General features: G+C 39.5%; 1 protein-coding gene across 3 annotated transcripts; it reads right to left on the reverse strand.

Annotated features, from left to right (window-relative positions):
* Positions 1–15414: 15414 nt before the first annotated feature.
* LOC131013993 (lysophospholipid acyltransferase 1-like) lies at positions 15415–21597 on the reverse strand. Of its 3 annotated transcripts, XM_057941931.1 has the most exons (8): positions 21291–21597; positions 19197–19252; positions 18568–18788; positions 18060–18476; positions 17219–17268; positions 16103–16210; positions 15910–16006; positions 15415–15758 (listed from the first exon to the last, which is right to left on the reverse strand). In XM_057941931.1, exons 2-5 carry the CDS (start codon positions 19237–19239, stop codon positions 17263–17265), a joined length of 687 nt encoding a protein of 228 aa, XP_057797914.1. In that variant the 5' UTR covers positions 19240–19252; positions 21291–21597; the 3' UTR covers positions 15415–15758; positions 15910–16006; positions 16103–16210; positions 17219–17262. The 3 variants fall into 3 exon arrangements, with proteins under 3 accessions (XP_057797914.1, XP_057797912.1, XP_057797913.1); XM_057941929.1 differs by lacking the exon at positions 21291–21597 and having other exon boundaries at positions 19197–20100; XM_057941930.1 differs by lacking the exons at positions 15910–16006; positions 16103–16210; positions 21291–21597 and having other exon boundaries at positions 19197–20100.
* Between the last annotated feature and the right edge of the window lie 431 nt (positions 21598–22028).

Genomic DNA, 22028 nt, shown 5'->3' on the forward strand with positions numbered 1-22028 from the left:
ATAGGGGTTACTACAACAACCAAGATAACAAGAGGCCATGGCAAGGAAATATGATGCCACAAGGGCAGTGGCAAGGACGACCAGTCAATCCAGGATCAGCTGCATGGAAACAATCAGGGCCAGCTCAGGGCACATTTGTGTCCCAAATGCTCCAAGTCACATCACGGCATATGCTTGGCTGGTAGCAATACCTGCTTTAAGTGTGGCCAGAAGGGCCATTTTGCTAGAGACTGCCAAGAAAAACCACAGGGAGGAATGAGAGGGCCGAATCAGCCAGGCCAAGTACAACCACTCAGGGCTATTCAAGGTCAACAACTACTCTATCCACCACCACAACAACAGCATCGACCTGTGGCACGTCCACCGCAAATTTCACAGGCAAGAGCCTATGCCCTGCACAAGAATAAGCAAGAAAACAACCAAGGGAATTTGGCAGGTATGGGCACATTACTCGACACACCTGTTATACTTCTGTTCGACACGGGTGCCTCGCATTCTTTTATTGCAAGTGCATGCGTAAAAACTTTAAAGCTCCAACCTGAAAAGACTAATCAGGACTTGAGAATTTCTTCACCAATAGAAGGGATGGCAGTAATAACACATGCTTGCTCGAACCTAGAGCTAACCATAGGATTGTTTAAGGTTATAGCGAATAACTTGCACGTCATATCAATGGAGGACGTTGATATAATCCTGGGGATGGACTGGCTAGCGGAGAACTATGCCACGATATTGTGTCAAGAACGGAGAATCGCTTTCAACTTTCCAGGAAGGGATGCTTTAAGTTTCCACGGAATATGCAAGAGGAACAGAGTGCCGATTATTTCAGCTTTATAGGCAAGAAAGATGATGAACAAGAAAGATTGCCAAGCCTTCCTCGTATACCTGAACGGGGGAGTTGAGACCGAAAAGACAATGGAAGATGTAGAGATCGTGCGGGATTTTCAAGATGTTTTCCCAGAAAATTTGCCAGGATTACCACCTGACAGACAAGTAGAATTCACCATCGAACTAGAGCCAGGAGCGGCGCCAGTATCAAAAGCACCGTACAGAATGGCTCCGAAAGAATTGGAGGAGTTGAAGATCCAATTACAAGAGTTGCTGGACCTAGGCTTCATCAGGCCTAGTGTGTCCCCATGGGGAGCGCCGGTGCTGTTTGTCAAGAAGAAAGATGGCACCTTGAGGTTGTGCATCGACTATCGAGAGCTGAACAAGCTAACGCTTAAGAACAAGTATCCATTACCCAGAATCGATGATTTATTCGACCAACTCAAGGGCGCGAGTGTTTTTTCCAAAATCGATTTGAAGTCTGGGTATCATCAGTTAAAGGTTAGACATGAAGATATACCCAAAACGGCTTTCCGAACAAGATATGGTCACTACGAGTTCGCAGTTGTGCCGTTCGGACTAACAAACGCGCCAGCTGTATTCATGGACCTCATGAACAGAGTATTTCATCCTTATTTGGATAAGTTCGTCTTGGTGTTTATTGATGATATTCTCATCTACTCCAAGAATGAAGAAGAACACAGGGAACATCTGAGAACTGCGTTGCAAACGCTAAGGGATGAATGCCTTTATGCCAAATTCAGCAAATGTGAGTTTTGGCTCAAAGAAGTTACATTTCTGGGACACATTGTGTCTTCAGAAGGTATCAAGGTGGACCCCGCCAAAGTGGAAGCAGTACAAGGGTGGAGGTCGCCAACTACCCCAAACGAGATCAAAAGTTTCTTGGGATTGGCTGGCTATTATCGAAGATTCATTGAGGGATTTTCCAAGATAGCAAGGTCGATGACGCAGTTGCTCAGGAAAGGAATTAAGTACAATTGGACTAACGAGTGCGAAGAGAGTTTTCAACTGCTCAAAGAGAAGCTAACTACGGCGCTAGTGCTAACAATTCCGGAACCAGACAAGGAGTATGTGGTCTACACGGATGCATCAAAGAATGGATTAGGATGCGTTTTGATGCAGGAAGGCAAAGTGATTGCGTATGCATCGCGGCAACTTAGGCCACACGAATTGAATTATCCGACCCATGATCTGGAGCTAGCGGCGGTAGTGCACGCACTAAAAATCTGGAGACATCATCTATATGGTGTCAGGTGTCAGGAAGAAGAGCTCATACGAGATTTTGATAGGATAAGATTAGAGGTGATAAAACCACCTGCTACAATAGCGGGGGTGGTCGCGATTATACTGAATTTGAGGAAAATGGTGGTAGAAGCTCAGAGGAAAGATGAAAAGTTGGAGAATTTACGAGTGAAGATAAGAGAAGGAAATCTCAAGAACTATCACGAAGAAGCCGATAATGCTATTTTCTTTGAGAAGAGAATATGCATCCCTCATGATGAAGAACTCAAGAACAAGATCATGAGCGAAGCCCATGACACTCCTTATGTTGCCCACCCAGGAAGCACTAAGATGTATCAAGATCTAAAAGAGAATTTCTGGTGGAAAGGAATGAAACGAGACGTGGCTTTATTCGTCGAAAAGTGCCTAATCTGCCAACAAGTAAAGGCTTTACACCAACGACCTTACGGTGAGCTACAACCTTTGGAGATTCCAGAATGGAAGTGGGACGATATTGCAATGGACTTTGTTACAGGATTGCCAAAAATAAGACGGGGTAACACGGCGATATGGGTCATTATTGACAGACTCACGAAGAGTGCACACTTTCTGCCTATCCCTATCACGTATGGATCAGATAAGTTAGCCCAACTCTATATCAAAGAGATCGTGCGTTTACATGGGGTGCCGAAGACAATCACGTCCGACAGAGACTCTAAGTTTACCTCCAGATTCTGGATAAGCTTGCAAAAGGAATTGGGGACAAGGTTGAATTTCAGCACAGCTTTCCACCCACAGACCGACGGTCAGTCCTAAAGGACAATTCAAACGCTAAAAGATATGTTAAGGACTGTCGTACTAGACAGAGGAGAAGATTGGGAGCGTGTGCTGCCACTAATTGAATTTGCTTACAACAACAGCTATCAAGCAACTATCGCCATTGCACCTTATGAGGCGTTATACGGGAAGAAATGTAGATCGCCACTTTACTGGGATGAAGTGGGCGAGAGAAGAATGTTGGGGCCAGATACAGTAGGCGAGATGATCGAAATCGTCCGTCAGATTCGACAACGTATTAAAGAGGACCAGGATAGATAAAAATCTTATGCCGACAAACGTCGAACCGACTTGCAGTTTGAGTGTGGGGATAAAGTCTTTTTGAAGGTTTCTCCCTCTAAAGGGATTACAAGATTTGGCGTAAAGGGTAAGCTTAGACCCCGTTTTATAGGACCCTATGAGATCCTAGGAAGGGTGGGCCCGGTAGCTTACAGGCTGGCGTTGCCGCCAAGCCTTGGCAATGTGCATAATGTGTTTCATGTGTCGCATTTGAGGAAATATGTTTATGATCCAAACCACGTGATCCAAAGGAACGACGTTATCCTTAGCCCAGATATGAGCTATGAAGAGAGACCCGAATCTATTCTAGATCAGAAAGTTCAGGTACTAAGGAATAAGTCGATACCCTTAGTAAAAGTCCTTTGGAAGCACCATGATCAAGAAGAGGCGACATGGGAACTCGAGTCTAGCATGAAGGAGAAGTACCCAGAATTATTCCCTGAGGTACAAATTTCGGGACGAAATTTCTTTAAGGGGGATAGTATGTCATATCCCGGCTTTTAATCACTGATTAAAGGCTTAATTATTAATAAGTAGGGTTCGGCATCCATTAATAATAAAACAGGTTTGATTTATCTGATGTATTTTAATCGTTATACATGTGTTTTGATGTGCTTAGTTCTTATTAATATTTGAATCCGTTTGAGATTTAAAATATTTTTATAATTATAGTGCATAAAGTTTAATTAGTGGGTTGAGCGATTCCTCTGGCGGAGAGCGATTCCTCTGGCGGAGTGCGATTCCTCAAGCGGAGTGCGATTCCTCTAGCGGAGTGCGATTCCTCTGGCGGAGTACGATTCCTCTGGCGGAGTGCGATTCCTCTGGCGGAGTGCGATTCCTCTGGCGGAGTTTTGATTCCTCTGCTCTGGCGAGTTTTTGATTCCTCTGCTCTGGTGCGGAACTGACGTTAGAGAGAGAGGAGTCAAAGCAAGTGGATAAACATAGTTAACGGATAAGATATTTTATGCAAGTGGATAATCAAGCATGTGTTATTTATCCAATACTTGATGGCTAAGTAAATGGGGTTAAATAAAACAACACCTTTCTCTTTCGTCCCTCATAACAGACGTCCCTTTCTTCTCTCTTTCTTCTTTCTTCTCTCTCTTCTCTCTCGACTGTCTTCACCCAATACCATTGATGAGATAGTAAAAAGCTTCACAAGCAACTTGTATGCCATAACCACCGATTAAATCAAACTGAAAACACTTTTAGATCCATAGAACAAAAGCTGAGTTGAAGGTTCGAGCTAGGAATCAAGAAGGTGGAGTTATACTTTTCTCTACACAAATCATAAGAGTAAGCCTCTAAACACATGAATCTACTCATAATTAAGCTGTATAAGCATGCATAAGCATGAAAACAACTCCTAATTCAAGCTGGTAAATTTCGAAAATTACTAGGGTTGGAAGTCTTCTAAAATTTTATCATCCTCTAACTTTAAGTGGAGAGTATATGCATGCTATTAAGATGCTAATTATTTGTCTTTGAATGAAAAGCACGAATTGATTTTGAGATATGGAATATTAAGGTGTTAGGTTGTGTGATGTTGGAAAGTTGAAGTTCATGAAGAAAGTGAAGATTGAGTGGTTATATGAGTTCTTGAGCATGCTATGATGTTAAGTGATGGTTTAGATTGATGATTAGAAGTGATGAAATGAGTTTTGGTATGAGTTTGTTGTTGAGAGTTATGATGTTATACTCAAGTTAGAGATGTTTTTGAGATATATGAGTTTTAAGTACAAATTGGAGAAATTTCGTAGGCTTACTGACCTACTGTGATCGACGGTTTTTCGATGTCTAATAGCTTTGAAAATTTTATAGCAAGTCCCTACATGAGTCTTGAGTACCCTGGTAAAATTTCAAGCCATTCCAACTTCGTTTGATATTTCTTTAAAATGCAAGACCTAAACTGCACATTACTACCGAGAATTTCAGAGAACAGGGGAAAGAGTCATTCATTTCAGTAGCTTCCTGTGTGATCTAGCTTTCCAAACTTTTATAGTATTAACTTTATTGTGTTAGCTAGATATCCACCAAAGTTGAGCCCAGTCTGACAACGTTTACTAGTTTTTAAAAATCCAAGTTTTCGATTGCTCAAAACTGCCGAACATGGTAGATCGTGGTAAAAACGTCATATCTCTCAAACCACTTGGAGTTTCGACTCTACTTTTTTTTTTTTATATATGAAACTAGACTCGAAGATATTTCTTTTGGTATGAGTCTCAAGTCTAGGAGATATCGGAGTCATAACAGATTAAATTTTGAAGTTGAGTCAGTGTAAAAACAGAGCATGTTTTGATGATGTTTGATTGTGATTCTTATGTGCCTTATGTGTTTGAATGAGATTAGACGAGGTATGATGGTTTTTTACTGTCTTTAATGGAACGAATTATGGATGCTAGAACCCTAAAACACTAAAATATACCCTAGAAACGTAGAATTAGACTTTGTCTTGTGACAATTTTCTTCGCGAACTTACCGACTCTTCATCAATAAAGGTCCGGGCGACAGGAAGTGAAGCCGAAGAAGAAGCGACTCCACGCTAGCTTAAGAACATTTGAGGTGGGCATTACTTTTACTATACGTATATAGAGATCCCCTGCGTGACGTAGGCCTCATATACGAATATATGTGCATGACAAGTTTTAACCGTTATTCAGCTTTTATGAAATGCTTATATGTTCAATGCCATTATGAAAATGAAAATGTTTACGAAAATGAAATGTTTATGGAATGATTGACTGCCAAAAATGTTTATATTTTTATATGTATCCTATCTGTGTTGGTTCGCCAACTTTAAAGGAAATCCAATTGGGATCATATGCTAGACAAAGGTCGCTAGCTAGGGTTAACGTGTACACTCATGGAGACCGCGAGTCGCTTGCGACCGGTCTTGGCATCCGTGGTAAGGAGGCCTCCTTCCCGGCGCGTGATAGAAAAGAACAGATATGGATCATATGAAGGAAAATGATCGGCCGATCGACTTTATGAAAATGAAAGAAATGTTTTAGTAAGCGCAGGCCATTCAAGAAAACCCCTGTGTGTTACTGTTGGCAGTTCAATTTATATATGTATGTATGTTGTATTTTCGGCTTATGCCACTGAGTATTTTTATACTCAGCCCTGCATGTATTTCTAAATGTGCAGGTTGAGCGGGCGATGGAATGGATCGGTGTTGAGCGGATTTCCTTTTGATGGCCATGTAATGAAACCTTGAGTATGCATCTCCATATGCATAACTCACACGTTTTTCCGCTGCAAACACTCTGACTTATTTATCGTTTCTACTTGAACTTATTACTACTTCAGCTTGTTTAACTTTCATTTGAGGTCCAGTCGTTATGGCAGGCTCGTTTGTAAACTACCCAAGCGGTTATATGTATATATATATATATATCACTAGTTTGTGGTTGTTAATGTTGGTTACTTAACAACCCCCTTTAAATTCTATTTCTCATTGTGCACCCCAAGTCATTGGGATAGTGGGCTGTGACATAATGGTATCAGAGCAGTTCGTTTGCTCTGGCCCTAGAAACCTTATTCTAAAGAGTCGAGTCTAGTTATTTCACTAGACATATGTGGGTTCATACGACATCGCTCAACACTCCATTGCATCGTGCTCAATCAAGGAAAGAAGGTAACTGTAGTTCAATGTTTTAAAGATGTTATTGTTCTAAGATGTTTTATGAATATGTTTATGTAAAGAGCATGCTGTGATGAAATGTTGAATGTTTTGCCTTTCATGGCATATCATTGCAGATATGATGTTATGATATGAAGAATGATAGAGAATTGACACATGCTTTCCCAGAAAACATAGATTGCTATAAGTGGCATGATCACTATTCTAAAAGAACATAGACTACTAGATTAGTAGGATATCTCTACAATCTAGATTCTTAAAGTAATGATTTAGAAGAATGAAAGAGGAATGAAAAGACATGTACGCGTTGAAGAAAAAGCACGGAATGATGATACAAGACGAATTCAAGGCAAACGCTGCATCAAGGGTTTGAGCATAGTCTCTACGTTCGAATGTTTACACGCGACGGAACATCAAATCGACTTTTACTACACGATAGATTTTAAGAATAGTATATTTTGCTTGTATATGTATATATTTGTGTGTATGTTATACGTGAGGGTTTGGGTTCAATAGGACATAGAACTTTAAGTTAAGCTTTTGGTTTGCCAGTACGAACTTGAGTTTTATTATGAATAGTTGTCCACGGCTTTCTAAGTTCGGGACGATGTTTCCCGTGTGACTGGGAGGTGATGATGTTGGACCTGGCTAGTCCACATGATCCAAATCTCAGTAGACGTCTTTTGGGTTGAAAACCCATGTGTTTCAACAGTTTCTACAACACCTTGCTTGTTGATGTAATGATTTTGAGCCTTTCAACTTTTGAGTTGTTATAGTATGTTTCCTTGATGGATAAAACTAAGAAGTATTAGTATACTGACCTAGTATATCACCCAAACTATAACTTTGCAATTGATTAGTATGATAGTATGACCCTTATAGATTATTATCGTTACCGCTGTACTACGCATCAGAAATTATTGATGATCGTCTTGGTCTTTGAAGCACATAATGCCTCCCAGAAGAGCCCCAAGAAACAACATGGGTGCAGGAAATGAACCCCCACGAAGGGTTGAAAAACTTTTTCTTAAACAGAGCCCGCCAACATTCAATGGGACCGGCAACCCGACTGATGCCGAAATCAGGATTAGGGCGATGGAAAGGATTTTCGACTTTCTTCACTGCACTGATCAAGAGAGACTCTCTTGTGTTGCATTCCAACTCACTGGGTCAGCAGATTTTTGGTGGGAAACCAAGAATAGGGCAATGACCCCCGAACAACTGGAAAACCTGACTTGGGAAGACTTCAAGATGGAGATTTACGATAAATACATCCCCAAGAGCTACAGAAAGAAGAAGGAGATAGAGTTTTTCAATCTAAAGTAAAACAAGATGTCCGTGACAGAATACGATCGCGCATTCTGCGACATGTCTCGCTATGCCCCTCATATGATCGACACTGATGAAAAGATGGCCGAGAAGTTTCGTTCAGGCCTTAGGCACGAGATCAAGATGGCACTTGCTAGTCATGGTAATCTCACCCACTCTGAGGCACTTAGCAGAGCTCTGGATGTTGAGGCAGCTATGCCTGAAGACCGCCCAACCCAGACTCAAGCTCCGGGAAACAACGATCGTGGGAAGAGAAAATGGGAAGGCAACAACAACAATAATAGGGGTTACTACAACAACCAAGATAACAAGAGGCCATGGCAAGGAAATATGATGCCACAAGGGCAGTGGCAAGGACGACCAGTCAATCCAGGATCAGCTGGAAACAATCAGGGCCAGCTTAGGGCACATTTGTGTCCCAAATGCTCCAAGTCACATCACGGCATATGCTTGGCTGGTAGCAATACCTGCTTTAAGTGTGGCCAGAAGGGCCATTTTGCCAGAGACTGCCAAGAAAAACCACAGAGAGGAATGAGAGGGCCGAATCAGCCAGGCCAAGTACAACCACTCAGGGCTATTCAAGGTCAACAGCTACTCTATCCACCACCACAACAACAGCATCGACCTGTGGCACGTCCACCGCAAATTTCACAGGCAAGAGCCTATGCCCTGCACAAGAATAAGCAAGAAAACAACCAAGGGAATTTGGCAGGTATGGGCACATTACTCGACACACCTGTTATACTTCTGTTCGACACGGGTGCCTCGCATTCTTTTATTGCAAGTGCATGCGTAAAAACTTTAAAGCTCCAACCTGAAAAGACTAATCAGGACTTGAGAATTTCTTCACCAATAGGAGGGATGGCAGTAATAACACATGCTTGCTCGAACCTAGAGCTAACCATAGGATTGTTTAAGGTTATAGCGAATAACTTGCACGTCATATCAATGGAGGACGTTGATATAATCCTGGGGATGGACTGGCTAGCGGAGAACTATGCCACGATATTGTGTCAAGAACGGAGAATCGCTTTCAACTTTCCAGGAAGGGACGCTTTAAGTTTCCACAGAATATGCAAGAGGAACAGAGTGCCGATTATTTCAGCTTTACAGGCAAGAAAGATGATGAACAAGAAAGATTGCCAAGCCTTCCTCGTATACCTGAACGGGGGAGTTGAGACCGAAAAGACAATGGAAGATGTAGAGATCGTGCGGGATTTTCAAGATGTTTTCCCAGAAAATTTGCCAGGATTACCACCTGACAGACAAGTAGAATTCACCATCGAACTAGAGCCAGGAGCGGCGCCAGTATCAAAAGCACCGTACAGAATGGCTCCGAAGGAATTGGAGGAGTTGAAGATCCAATTACAAGAGTTGCTGGACCTAGGCTTCATCAGGCCTAGTGTGTCCCCATGGGGAGCGCCGGTGCTGTTTGTCAAGAAGAAAGATGGCACCTTGAGGTTGTGCATCGACTATCGAGAGCTGAACAAGCTAACGCTTAAGAACAAGTATCCATTACCCAGAATCGATGATTTATTCGACCAACTCAAGGGCGCGAGTGTTTTCTCCAAAATCGATTTGAAGTCTGGGTATCATCAGTTAAAGGTTAGACATGAAGATATACCCAAAACGGCTTTCCGAACAAGATATGGTCACTACGAGTTCGCAGTTGTGCCATTTGGACTAACAAACGCGCCAGCTGTATTCATGGACCTCATGAACAGAGTATTTCATCCTTATTTGGATAAGTTCGTCTTGGTGTTTATTGATGATATTCTCATCTACTCCAAGAATGAAGAAGAACACAGGGAACATCTGAGAACTGCGTTGCAAACGCTAAGGGATGAATGCCTTTATGCCAAATTCAGCAAATGTGAGTTTTGGCTCAAAGAAGTTACATTTCTGGGACACATTGTGTCTTCAGAAGGTATCAAGGTGGACCCCGCCAAAGTGGAAGCAGTACAAGGGTGGAGGTCGCCAACTACCCCAAACGAGATCAGAAGTTTCTTGGGATTGGCTGGCTATTATCGAAGATTCATTGAGGGATTTTCCAAGATAGCAAGGCCGATGACGCAGTTGCTCAGGAAAGGAATTAAGTACAATTGGACTAACGAGTGCGAAGAGAGTTTTCAACTGCTCAAAGAGAAGCTAACTACGGCGCCAATGCTAACAATTCCGGAACCAGACAAGGAGTATGTGGTCTACACGGATGCATCAAAGAATGGATTAGGATGCGTTTTGATGCAGGAAGGCAAAGTGATTGCATATGCATCGCGGCAACTTAGGCCACACGAATTGAATTATCTGACCCATGATCTGGAGCTAGCGGCGGTAGTGCACGCACTAAAAATCTGGAGACATCATCTATATGTTGGATTTGTATACTGAAAGCAAGAGCGTTTTATGCTTGTATACAATGTTTCCTAAGTTCACTATCTAATCTCCTATCTGATTGTGTTCATGATTGCATATGTATGTTCTTTATCTCTATATAAGTAGATTATATGGTGTGTTGTAGATCACAGAAGACCATATAATTGGAATAACCTTAAGAGATATAATATGATCACAGCCGAAATAACTCTAGGACAAGTTATTGGTTTAGGCTGCAGTATAGATGGAAGTAGTTTGTCTTGGCTACTTGTCTATACTGGTACGTCATTACGTATTGATAGGACCAACAGTTGAGATGTATTCTTCTATCTGACTTAAGTGAAGAATCAAGATCTCGGTGACTCATAAATCTTAATACTAATAAGTATTCAGATATATATGTTAATTCGTATATCACTTTGACTTACTATGGGCGAGAGTTAAATGCTAACTCGAGTACTCTGTATCTTGGGTGATAACGGTTAATATATGATATTTGATTATCTGTATTAGTACCCGTATCCGGTATAGGATAATGACATCCCCTTAAGGAGCTCAATAAGGTTTATTACGCTAAACCCTGCAGGTTGATTAAGTTCAGGCGTAATAATAAAGTTTGAGTGGTACTGCTTAAGGAATTATTAAGAGATTAATTAATTTAAGCTGTCAGAGCTCTAATTAATTAATGGATGTCGGATATTTTAAATACGGAGATTTAATAAGTCTAAATACAAGCCCCCGACTCATCACCGGCAATAAAGGGGTAAGTCAGTATCGGTTCTCTAGTGGAATGAACTGATATTTATAAATTAATTATGGTCTGGGCTGACCATAGATAAATTAATTTATTTGAGGCCCATCTTTATTCCTTGTATCTGGTCCCTGGACTGGCCCAATGTCTCCTAGCCCTAGAAGGAGAGAAAGACGCCTCCTACACTAATTCTGTGCCCACACGTATTTAATTTTATTTAAATACAGCTGTCAGCTCTCAGGAAAACACACTGATAAAATATTAGGGTTTTGAGAGCTGTGGGGCGCAGGGAAGAAAAACGTGTGGGACTTATTTCTCTCTTGGGACTTTCATAGATCGTTGTCCATCCAACGGTGAAAGCTGAGCGGGATACAGTCGAGAAGATCAGAGCTGGAGTCAGATTTTCGCAGGAAACCAAGTTCTGGCAGTCTCCGTAAAACGGCCATAACTTTCTCCACAGAACTCAGATTCAGATGAATCAGGCGGCCACGGAAAGCTCTCTCCAAGACGAAGAAGTCGTATTTCTGGGCGAAATACGATTTGAGGACGTTTGAGGCTTCAAACGAAGGCTTGAAGCTGACTGGTCTGTTCAGATGCAAATCTGCGAATTCTTCTGAATTCTTCAGGTATTTCTGAACTCCAACGTGCAGCTGTTAAATTCATAGGAGCATGTTAGGATTAATCGTTGTATGATAAATTAATAATAATCCAAGAAACGATCATCGGGCAAAGCGGAACGTTAATTCAGTTTAATATTCCTTCAATTGGTATCAGAGCCCAGGATTATTTTCTTGGCTCTATTATTAATTTATGTACGATTAATAATGTGCGTTTGTTTTTACTGCTGTTGTTCTTCGTGGTCTGTTGATTCGTGGGATACGTCGTTTGACGTTGTAATCGTTTTTCACCACGAGAAAATCCGTGGTTAGATTAGGATTTCAATTGTATTTGTTTTTCCGTTGTAAATCTGTAAAACCGAGGAACGAAACGAGGATGACGACGAATCAACAACGAGGAACGGTGTTTGGAGTAACGGAGGCACGAAGGGCACGGAGCGAGCAAGGTCGCCGGCGCCGAGGGCCGCGCGCGCACGATCGCTTGCGCGCTGTGCGTCGCGCGCCTGGGCCAGCGCCGTGCGCCCTTGCTGCTGCTGCTCGTGCGGATCAGTTGGGCGAGGCCGAGGCGAGGCGAGGCGAGGCTGGGCTGGGGCGAGCGGGGGCGGTGCGCGCCTAGGGCAGCGCGTGTGCGCTTCGTGCGCTGCGTGCCCGGACGGCGTCGCACGGCCGCTGCTGCCGAGCTGCTGCTTGTGCGCCGAGGGGCCGGAGTCTGCTGCTGGGGGCGCAGGTCAGGGCGAGGAGGAGGCGAGCGATGGGGGCAGCGCGCGCCTCGGGCAGTGCCTGCGCGCTGTGCGCGCGGCGTGCCCGGCAGGCGACGCACTGCCGCTGCCGCTGCTGCTGTCCAGTCCACGCTGGAGCCCGCTGCGGCTGCTGCTGCGTTCGTGCGGTGGAGGGGCCAAGTGCTGCCGACTGCCGCCGCTGCACGCCGAGGAGGCTGCTGCCAGCGCAGGGCTGCCTTGTGCGCCGGGGCGCTGCAGCTGCGCCGGGCGGCTGCTGCGCGGTGGAGAGGCGGCTGGACGAAGGAGGTGGTGGCGGCTAGGGTTTCCAAACCCTAGCTGCGTCTCAAACCCTAGGGGGCCCAAACCCTAATTCCAACGACGGGCTTGAAGTTTTCGGGCTGTTTTTAGTTTTGGGCCTGTTTTTTCTATTTTATTTTGTAATAGAATAGATGTTGGGTTTCCACGAATGGGTCACGAAGAACTTTATCGTTTTTATTCTGTTCTTTGCATGTCGTGGTGTTAATCCTTTATGCTCTTAGCATGTTGTTTTGTCTTTGCTTGTTAATATGTGTTTATTAACTGCGCTTAGACAAGCATGCTAGGTTTATCGTTTTCTTAAGCATGTTTTAGAATTCTGCGAGCATGTGTTACATGTTGCGTTCTAGATGAGCATGTTTAGGATTATGTGTTGAGCATGATCAAACCTTTTGAAAGAAAAAAGACTAAGCTTAATAATTTTATGGATGATTAAAATTATTTAGATTTCCACAAGCGGTCTCTAGACAAAGTGATTAGCAATATGAGTAACGGTCCACCCCACGTGGCTTACTTCATGTTTGTTCTTTCATAAGTTTGTCAGATGAGGTTTCTATAAAAATATTTAAATCCATTAAAGTAGTGGGAGTTATGCAGTAACGGTCCACCCCACGTGGCTTACTCGTATAATTTTTCACGAGTACTTTAGATGATGGATTTAAATAAGATAACTAAGAAATTAAATTGAATGCGGCATGGTCCGAGTGAGTATGTCAAAATTCGAGAATTTAATTTCAAAGTTAAATTGTGGTTATTTCTAGTTAGTTTTATTCTTAAAATTATGTAGACCTCCACATGCGGTCTCTAGACAAAGTGTTTAGCAATATGAGTAACGGTCCACCCCACGTGGCTTACTTCATATCTGTTTCTCATAAGTTTGTCAGAAGAGGTTTCTATAAAAAATATTTAAACCATTAAAGTAGTGGGAGTTATGCAGTAACGGTCCACCCCACGTGGCTTACTTGTGTAATTTTCATAAGTACTTTGGAGAATGGTATTAAATAAGATAACCAAGAAAATTAAATTGAAAGCGACATGGTCCGCGTGAGTATGTTAATTTCGAGAATTTAATTTTCAAGGTTAAAATGTGGTTATTGCTTAGATATCATATCAAGTACAATGTACAACTCCCCCACGGAGTCCCTTCTTGATGATGATATGGTCTAGTCAAGGTGCCAACTATTAATTTCTTTTGTCAAAAGGTTAAGTTGACATGGATAGAAATTAAATGACTAGGTAAATAGTCTGGTTGAGGAGTTCGTGTGTAACTGTCCACCCCACGTGGCTTACATATGGAATTCTTTGAGCCGTTGGAGGTTTCACTAATATTGTTTTATCAAAAGGTTACAATATTATTGTTACGAACTATATGCGTTCATGTTCTTACATGTTTAATTTTGTTTACTTTCAGATATGTCTATGTCTCCTGTTTCTTTATTCTTGCACAAAGTCTTTTAACCGGTCCACATATATAAAATGGAAACGCAGTTTTGGATTTTTTATCTTTATCACAAACTAACACAATTTTTGTGTTGCTTACTACCACTACTAGAAAAACGCTTATAGATAACGGATTTTATCCGTTATCTATGAGCAAAAAAAGCGTTGTGTATAGTGGTGTTATCTATTATAGGTGTCATACACAACGGTTTAAAAACCGTTATCTATGAAGGGAAAAGATAACAGTACAACCACACATACATAACGGTTATAATACCGTTATCTATGAAGGGAATAGATAACAGTACAACCACACATACATAACGGTTATAAAACCGTTATCTATATTGATTATACATAACGGTTTTCGACTGTTATGTATTATAATTTATCCGTTATCTATTCCATAATATATATTTTTTCATATTATAGTTAACAGTTTTTATACTTTTTATAACGGTTTAAACCGTTATCTTTGTAATAAAAAGATAACGGTTTTCGACTGTTATGTATTAGAATTAATCCGTTATGTATTATATAATATTTCTTTTTTCTCATAACATAATTAACAGTTTTTTATACTTTTTATAACGGTTTAAACCGTTATCTTTGTAAGATATAGATAACGGTTTTATATTGTGATAGATAACACTTACATCCGTTATCTATGACTTGCATACATAACGTTTTTTACCGTTATGAAAGACATGGAAAACCGTTATCATTTTGCATTTTAATTGTTATACATAACGTTTTATTGCAATTTACATAATGTTTCTTGTTCGTTATCCTTGTGATACATAACACTTACATCCGTTATCTATGACTTTCATTCATAACGGTTTGTCTCCACATACATAACGGATTATTTTCGTTATTGTTATCTTACATAACGGTTACTAACCGTTATGTATGACCTTTAATTTTTGTTGTCTATTTTATTATAGATAACAGTTTTGCATGTAATAGATGACAGTTTTCTGCATATTTTTTATATATTCTCAATTTTGCCTTTTATTTATATCTAAAACTCAAAAGAAAAAAATTCAAATAATAAAATAACATTGAGAACATAATATTAACATTCAGAAGTTGCAAAAACAATCATCAAAGATTCAAAAGTAAGATCTGTTAATCTACAGGGCAAAATGCAGTCCAATACATGAGTAATTTAAAGCAACGAGGCCAGACAAAATGCAGTTCAAGACGACAAGGTCAGCATTCTCCGAGTTCGAGTAGAAGAAACTAATATTTTCAGTTCATAAAGCACATATACCACAAGTCAAGAGATCTATACGGTTATCCATCCATGTTGTAGTCTTCTTGTTGTAAATAAGGATTGTAGTTCCCGGGAACTTCTATCTTTCCTATCATCTGCTCCATTCCTGCATAATACCAACTTCATGCAGTCAAAATGTGAAATTTTTATGCAAATAAAACATTAAGTTAAAGGATTTCATGAATGTAAATGCAACAGCTTTCAATTATCCATAGCTTGCACCTAAGAAAATTTACATTAACATATCGCTATCATACCTAAAGTTCAAGCAAACACATGCTTTATCACAAAAGTTGCCCATTCCTCACGAATATCATCGATTTCAGCTTCGGTGTATGTCTTAACATTCTTAAACTGTAAAAAGAAATACGTACATAAATATATTTTACGAATAATTACAAAAGTTCTATTAGAAAGTTAAATGATGAAGAGTATAATATATATAGTTACCATCGATGATAGAGACGTGTAGGCATTAAGTTCATAGCGTGTTATGATCTCTTTCATGAACTTCATGACATAAAATCCACATTGAGATGCATCAGGCTGGATAGGACCCTATCAAGATTCAAGAATCCGAAAAAGAGCAGTCAATAAGTGGCAGTTTACCCCTTGATATGCATGATTTTCAGCCAATAAGTGGCAGTTTACAGTTCACATATTAGCTAGGGAACTTGGCAATAGCAAAAATAGAATTAATTGTTTGGATGATGGGGATCATAGTAATTACAATGAGAAGTGAGGCAATTTAATTACTGCTCATTTTCTTATTTGTACCACGTAAGAAGTTGTTTTCTGAAAAAGAAAAATTGTTGATATGTCACTTATGTTAAATTAATTGATTGAATTTGGCAAGCAAAGGCAATCATATCTAGAATCTGTTTCGGATTTAATTGGCCATCAGTCAAGTGATTTAATTGGTATCTAATGCTAATATGATTTTAAGTCTTAACAGAAAAATAATACTCCTATCAACGGGAAAGTTACTGTTGCTAACTTTCTAGTATTGTGACTCAGATTTGTGATGGAAGTGTAATTAGTCCAGTGATAAATATTGCACAGATATTTGCTGTGCAGTACAAAACTGGTAGTTGAGAGATACTATTAAGTACTAAGATTTGATTTGGTTCTGTTAATAATCACAATCTATGTGTTTCCTCTCTCGTTTCAAAGTATATATTTTGCTATTTTTCTCCTTATATCTGCTAGCCCACAACACCATATTTTACAATCTATAGCATGTTCATGATAAATGTTCAAACTAAACTAAAGTGTAAGCATCAAAACACACAGTACAAACACACATAGCACATATAATCGGCTCCAAGCCATCACCACAGCAACAAATGGAATGGAACGAGCCATTCCCCAACCTACTCTCCATATCGACTACCTAGATACATGCTTATCTATGATATTCATGCATAACCATGGCTGCCAGTTGAGCCATGGTGCAAAACTAAGAGCACCTAGATTCCTTCTAAAATCTATATAGGGCATTTACATAACCATGGCTGCCAGTTGAGCCATGGTATAAAACTAAAAGCAAGAGGATATAAAACTCACCTTGAAGCTTATCTCTTTGTCAATCTCTCTATCACCGTGTACTTTCAAACCTAAAACAACATAAATGTAAATGATAAACTTATCACTCTATAAGATAATGCATAGCTAGCTATAAGACAGCCATATCCCAATTGCATGGGCAACATATTTAGTGAATCATTACACACCTCTAAAACCACAATCCTGCAAAGTGCTTTACAGTTTTCTATCAATTACTTGTTAAACAACCAAAACATTGACAAATTACAAGGTTTAAGTTGCATATCTCATACATGTTTAATTTAATTCTCTAGGAGCATATGAAATTAGATTGAATTAAATATCCACCCAATATCTTGATCAGATTTTATGTAAAATCTTTTTACCAAAGTACTTTAATTACAATTTTGGAGCCCAAGTTATGAAATAAAAACAATTATCTTCACCAAACCAATGAAGATTGGCAGAGACAGTACATAAAAAAGCTATTCTATTCGTAACATAGTACTGTATATATTTTCCGACTTAAAAATAAATTAACTACTTCTTTCATTAGCCTAATATTGTCTTTAATCCCCAAGTCTGTTTATAATGCCAGCTTATCTACAGAACAGATTCTCAAATCAGTTACCAAAGGAAAAGGTTGGCCTTCAAATAACAATAAAATGCCCTGGTAAAAAATAAATAAAATATCATAATATCCAGTTTGGTCATATAAATCTAAATTAGTACTTCATATACATCAGGATCCTATAGCTGTCAGGTTATATAAAAATGCACCTGATTTTCATCAACAGGTTTATGAAAGTAGTTGGTTCTTTCAACCAGCAGGTGTGCAGTTTTTGAATGAAATTGAACTTACAGTGCCTAAGCCAGGTGCTGACTTGAATATTCCACACAAGTGGTATACTGGTATCTGCACTGCACTCTTAGCCAACTCGAGACCTAATATATCGACATTTATTGCACGGTCCCATTTTGGCTTGGGTGGATTTGAATCTGTCCAGCCACTGAATCCCAGGCCGGAAATAATAGTAGAAGCTTCTGAAATTGACCAAATAAAATAATACTTCCAACGAGCAGTGAAACCTGACATGTACTGGTAACTCAACTTCTTGAAGAACCCATATTCTTGGTACACTGGTTCTGTGAATCGAGAAAGTGGGAAATGTGGTACAAGATACAGATACAAGCCCATGCAGATAGCAGATTGCAGAAGAGCCCTGAGAGTTGCCCAATAAGGAGAGGGGGACTGTCCCTTGGCCGAAGGTTGCCAGATCTATCAAAGTTGATATTGGAACTTAATTAATATAAGTTTGTATATTGCACAAGACAGACAGAAAATTGACATACTAATAGAAATACAATACCCCTTTCCTCTCTGTCCATTCAATATAGTCTTTCATTTCATAAACAGGACCGGCAAAGTGACTTCCACAACATAGACAGAACCCAAAGTACTCCAGTAATGATGGCATCTTCAGCAACCAATTTTTCTTTTGTGCTTCACGTAGATCATCCTCTTTGAGAATTCCATCATTATAGTTTATGACACATGATATAATTTTCAGAGTTATCACCATCAGAGCACCTGCAATTGTGAACCCCAAGGACATGAACAAAAATCATCAACAAAAAGATGGAACTTTTATCCATTTGAATAAGATTAGGTTAAACAGAGAAATTATCTTACAAATTTAAAAAGGATTAAAAGAAAACAGCTACTGTAGTCCGTACTTTAAAATTGATGAGCTTCTCATAACAAATAATCACGCATATCGAATTACTGGTTATGCAATTTAAAAAATGATTAGTTGACGAATGCAAAAAACATGGCCGTATTACTGGACTCTGAAGCTATGTGCTTTAGAGAAGTTCTTTGCATAGGAGTTTCACTAATGCAGGTAAACATCAGTATCAGACAAAGATAAACCTAGACCCAGAGCCAGAAGCGGAAGAAAGTCAAAATTCGGCAACAAATAAATGAGCTGGTGCTGACCTGTAGCATCAATACCTCCTTCCTTCCATGCATCACCACTCATGTAGTATACATGGCTACACATGCATGCCAATAGTCAATACAGAATAAAGGCATAATTTAGCAGTGGGCAAAAAGGATCAGAATATCATATCTGATCTTTTAATTAAAACAAATGAACGTTTTAATATACTTAGCACCATACAACTAATCTAAACCCCAAATTTTATAACCCCCAAAGGTGAAACAAACCATAATTGTATTTATTCCCAACCAAGCATAAGAGAGCTAAAAAAACTTTAAATCCCGGTGACATGTAAAAGTCTGATTTACATCTACAATCATGTCAGATCCATGGAAACTGAAAAAGTGACAGCATCTAATCATCTAAATTTAAGTCTCTTACACAAAGACAATATAAGTGACATTGTTTGTTCCTTAAGCTCGTCATTCTTTTGCTACTCGCCTACTCCTGACTAAGCATAAGAGAAGTAAAAAACTTTAAATCCCGGTGACATGTAAAAGTCTGATTTACATCGACAATCATGTCAGATCCATGGAAACTGAAAAAGTAGCTGCATCTAATCATCTAAATATAAGTCTCTTACACAAAGACAAAATAAATAAAACCTAAGCACCAATACAAGTGACATTGTTTGTTCCTTAAGCTCATCATTCTTTTGGTAGCCTTTTCTCAGGGAACATTTCCCCCCTAAAGAGACCCCATACTAAAACCAGCCATTCCCGTTACATACTTCACTAAAAAAGTCAGAGCGTCCCTGCTGCTACAGTGTATAGTTTAAGAAATAGCACTCTCATGTCACTTTTTAAGGGCATATAGAACCACTAAATAGAGAGATGCCCCTCCCCTCTTTTATTTCTAAACCCAAACAAGATGGCTACAATTATCAGTCAAAGGTGATGGCTCTGCACTCTTCAAATCAGTGCATGAGTTCAGCTATGTCTTGGATTTCCTAAAAACAATGAACATTGAGTAAAATCGTGGATAAGGAAAATAGATTTAACATGATCTCAGAAGTCAGAACCACAGTTACTGATGTCTCCAGACTCCACAAAAATGGCATCCCTTGTTACAGAAAATAGATTTGACATCATGTGATTTTGCTTTTATGCGCCTAAGATGGCTGCTATTGGAATGTAAGAAAGCAAAATCACATGGTGTTAAACAGAGAAAAAAAAAATAATGAAATGAATATTAAATTTATGCATGTTAGGGAACTTGGAAAATAGAAATGTTCAATTTACATAATTATCTCCTTTTGTAATGTTCTTCAACAGCTAAAAGTAGAACTCAAGTACATTCAAAACGGATTTAGGATATGCTTACGAAGTACTCATCTTACAGTTGGCTTCCAGTTACAGCCTTATCGAAATACTGTGTTTAAAAGATTATGTGGAGCTAGAATTACAACTAACTAACCCATCAAACCAATCGTAAAGGTAGTTTCTTGCTTTTCAACAGCAAAAGATAGACCACTGCTCCAATCTCTAAGAATCTACTGAACAAGCATGCAAAGTAATACCTTGCTTAAATTGGTAGATAACACAGCACGAACATGAGGGAGAAAGAAAAAAAGTTCAATCACTTTATTCTTATCAGTTCTATTTGATTCTATCAATTAATAGTTAATAGTTAACAAACACCGTTCGAAACATTGTTTGTTAACCAAAATCTGTCAATAAAAAGGGCAAAAACAGAAGAGAGGAAGTCAAATTAGAGAGAGAAACAACAGATGCAGAAGACACAATAGGAAGAGATGGGGAGGGCTCCTTGCTGCGATAAGGCAAATGTGAAGATTAGGGCACTTAAGCTCCAGAAATTTCCTAAACCAAACAAAATTAACATAAACTTTACTGGAAAAATCGCCTAAACAAACAATCTAAAGCCTAAAGTAAATCTGAAAATCTGAAGGCATTTTGCTAAGGGGCCGAATGAATTATATTCACATCTTAATAATAAATACTGAATCACATTTTAGGTGTCAGATTGGATTGGCGAACATCAAATTCTTCAAAATTATGCCTCAGTAAAAAAACCAAATTAATGATTTTAGCAACCACAAACCAAAGCCTTGGGTTCATGTTCATACTTACACGTTGAGGAATTTCGGTGTGGATAGCAAAGCGGCGGAGCAGGACTTCGGCAACCGGAGGAGGTACACTCGCTAGCGACAGGTGGAGGCGAAAGGGCGAGAGGGCGGCAGATAAAGCCCTAGGCGATTGGCAGAGGAAGGGCGAACGGCCGTCCTCCTTTTGCTGACGTAAAAGGGCGGTGACCTAGGTGAGAAGGGCTGCAGGGGTGGCGGCGCCTCGGTGAGCAGGGCTGCAGGGGTGGCGGCGCAACAGGCAGATAAACGGCGAGCAGAGGCGAATCTATTTCCTTCTTCCTTGTTGATTTTGGATTCAGCGCGGGATTGGAGATTTGGAGGTGTTAGCGCGAAAATTTTAGGTGAAATAAGGAAGGCAAATTCTATTCTTTTTTTTATTTTATTTTTATTTTTAATATTCAATTTTTGGCATTTAGATTTTTAATTTAGATTTTATATAAGTGATAATAAAATAAAAAAATGTTATGATTTTTTTATTTTTCAAAGTCTATATCTAGAAATAAATTCAGATTTTAGGATAAACAAATTATTTGTTATTTTTTAATATAATTTAATATAATGTAATATAATATTATTTTTAAAAAAATTAAAAAAAAAGCATACATAACAGTTTTTAGAAACGCTCATACATAACGGTTCAAAAACCGTTGTAAATGACACTTATACATAACGGTTCTTTAGCGTTATAAATAACTGTTATAAAAGATGGTCATAGATAACGGTG

Source organism: Salvia miltiorrhiza, chromosome 3 (assembly GCF_028751815.1).
Source record: "Salvia miltiorrhiza cultivar Shanhuang (shh) chromosome 3, IMPLAD_Smil_shh, whole genome shotgun sequence".
In the NCBI taxonomy this organism is placed as follows: domain Eukaryota; kingdom Viridiplantae; phylum Streptophyta; class Magnoliopsida; order Lamiales; family Lamiaceae; genus Salvia; species Salvia miltiorrhiza.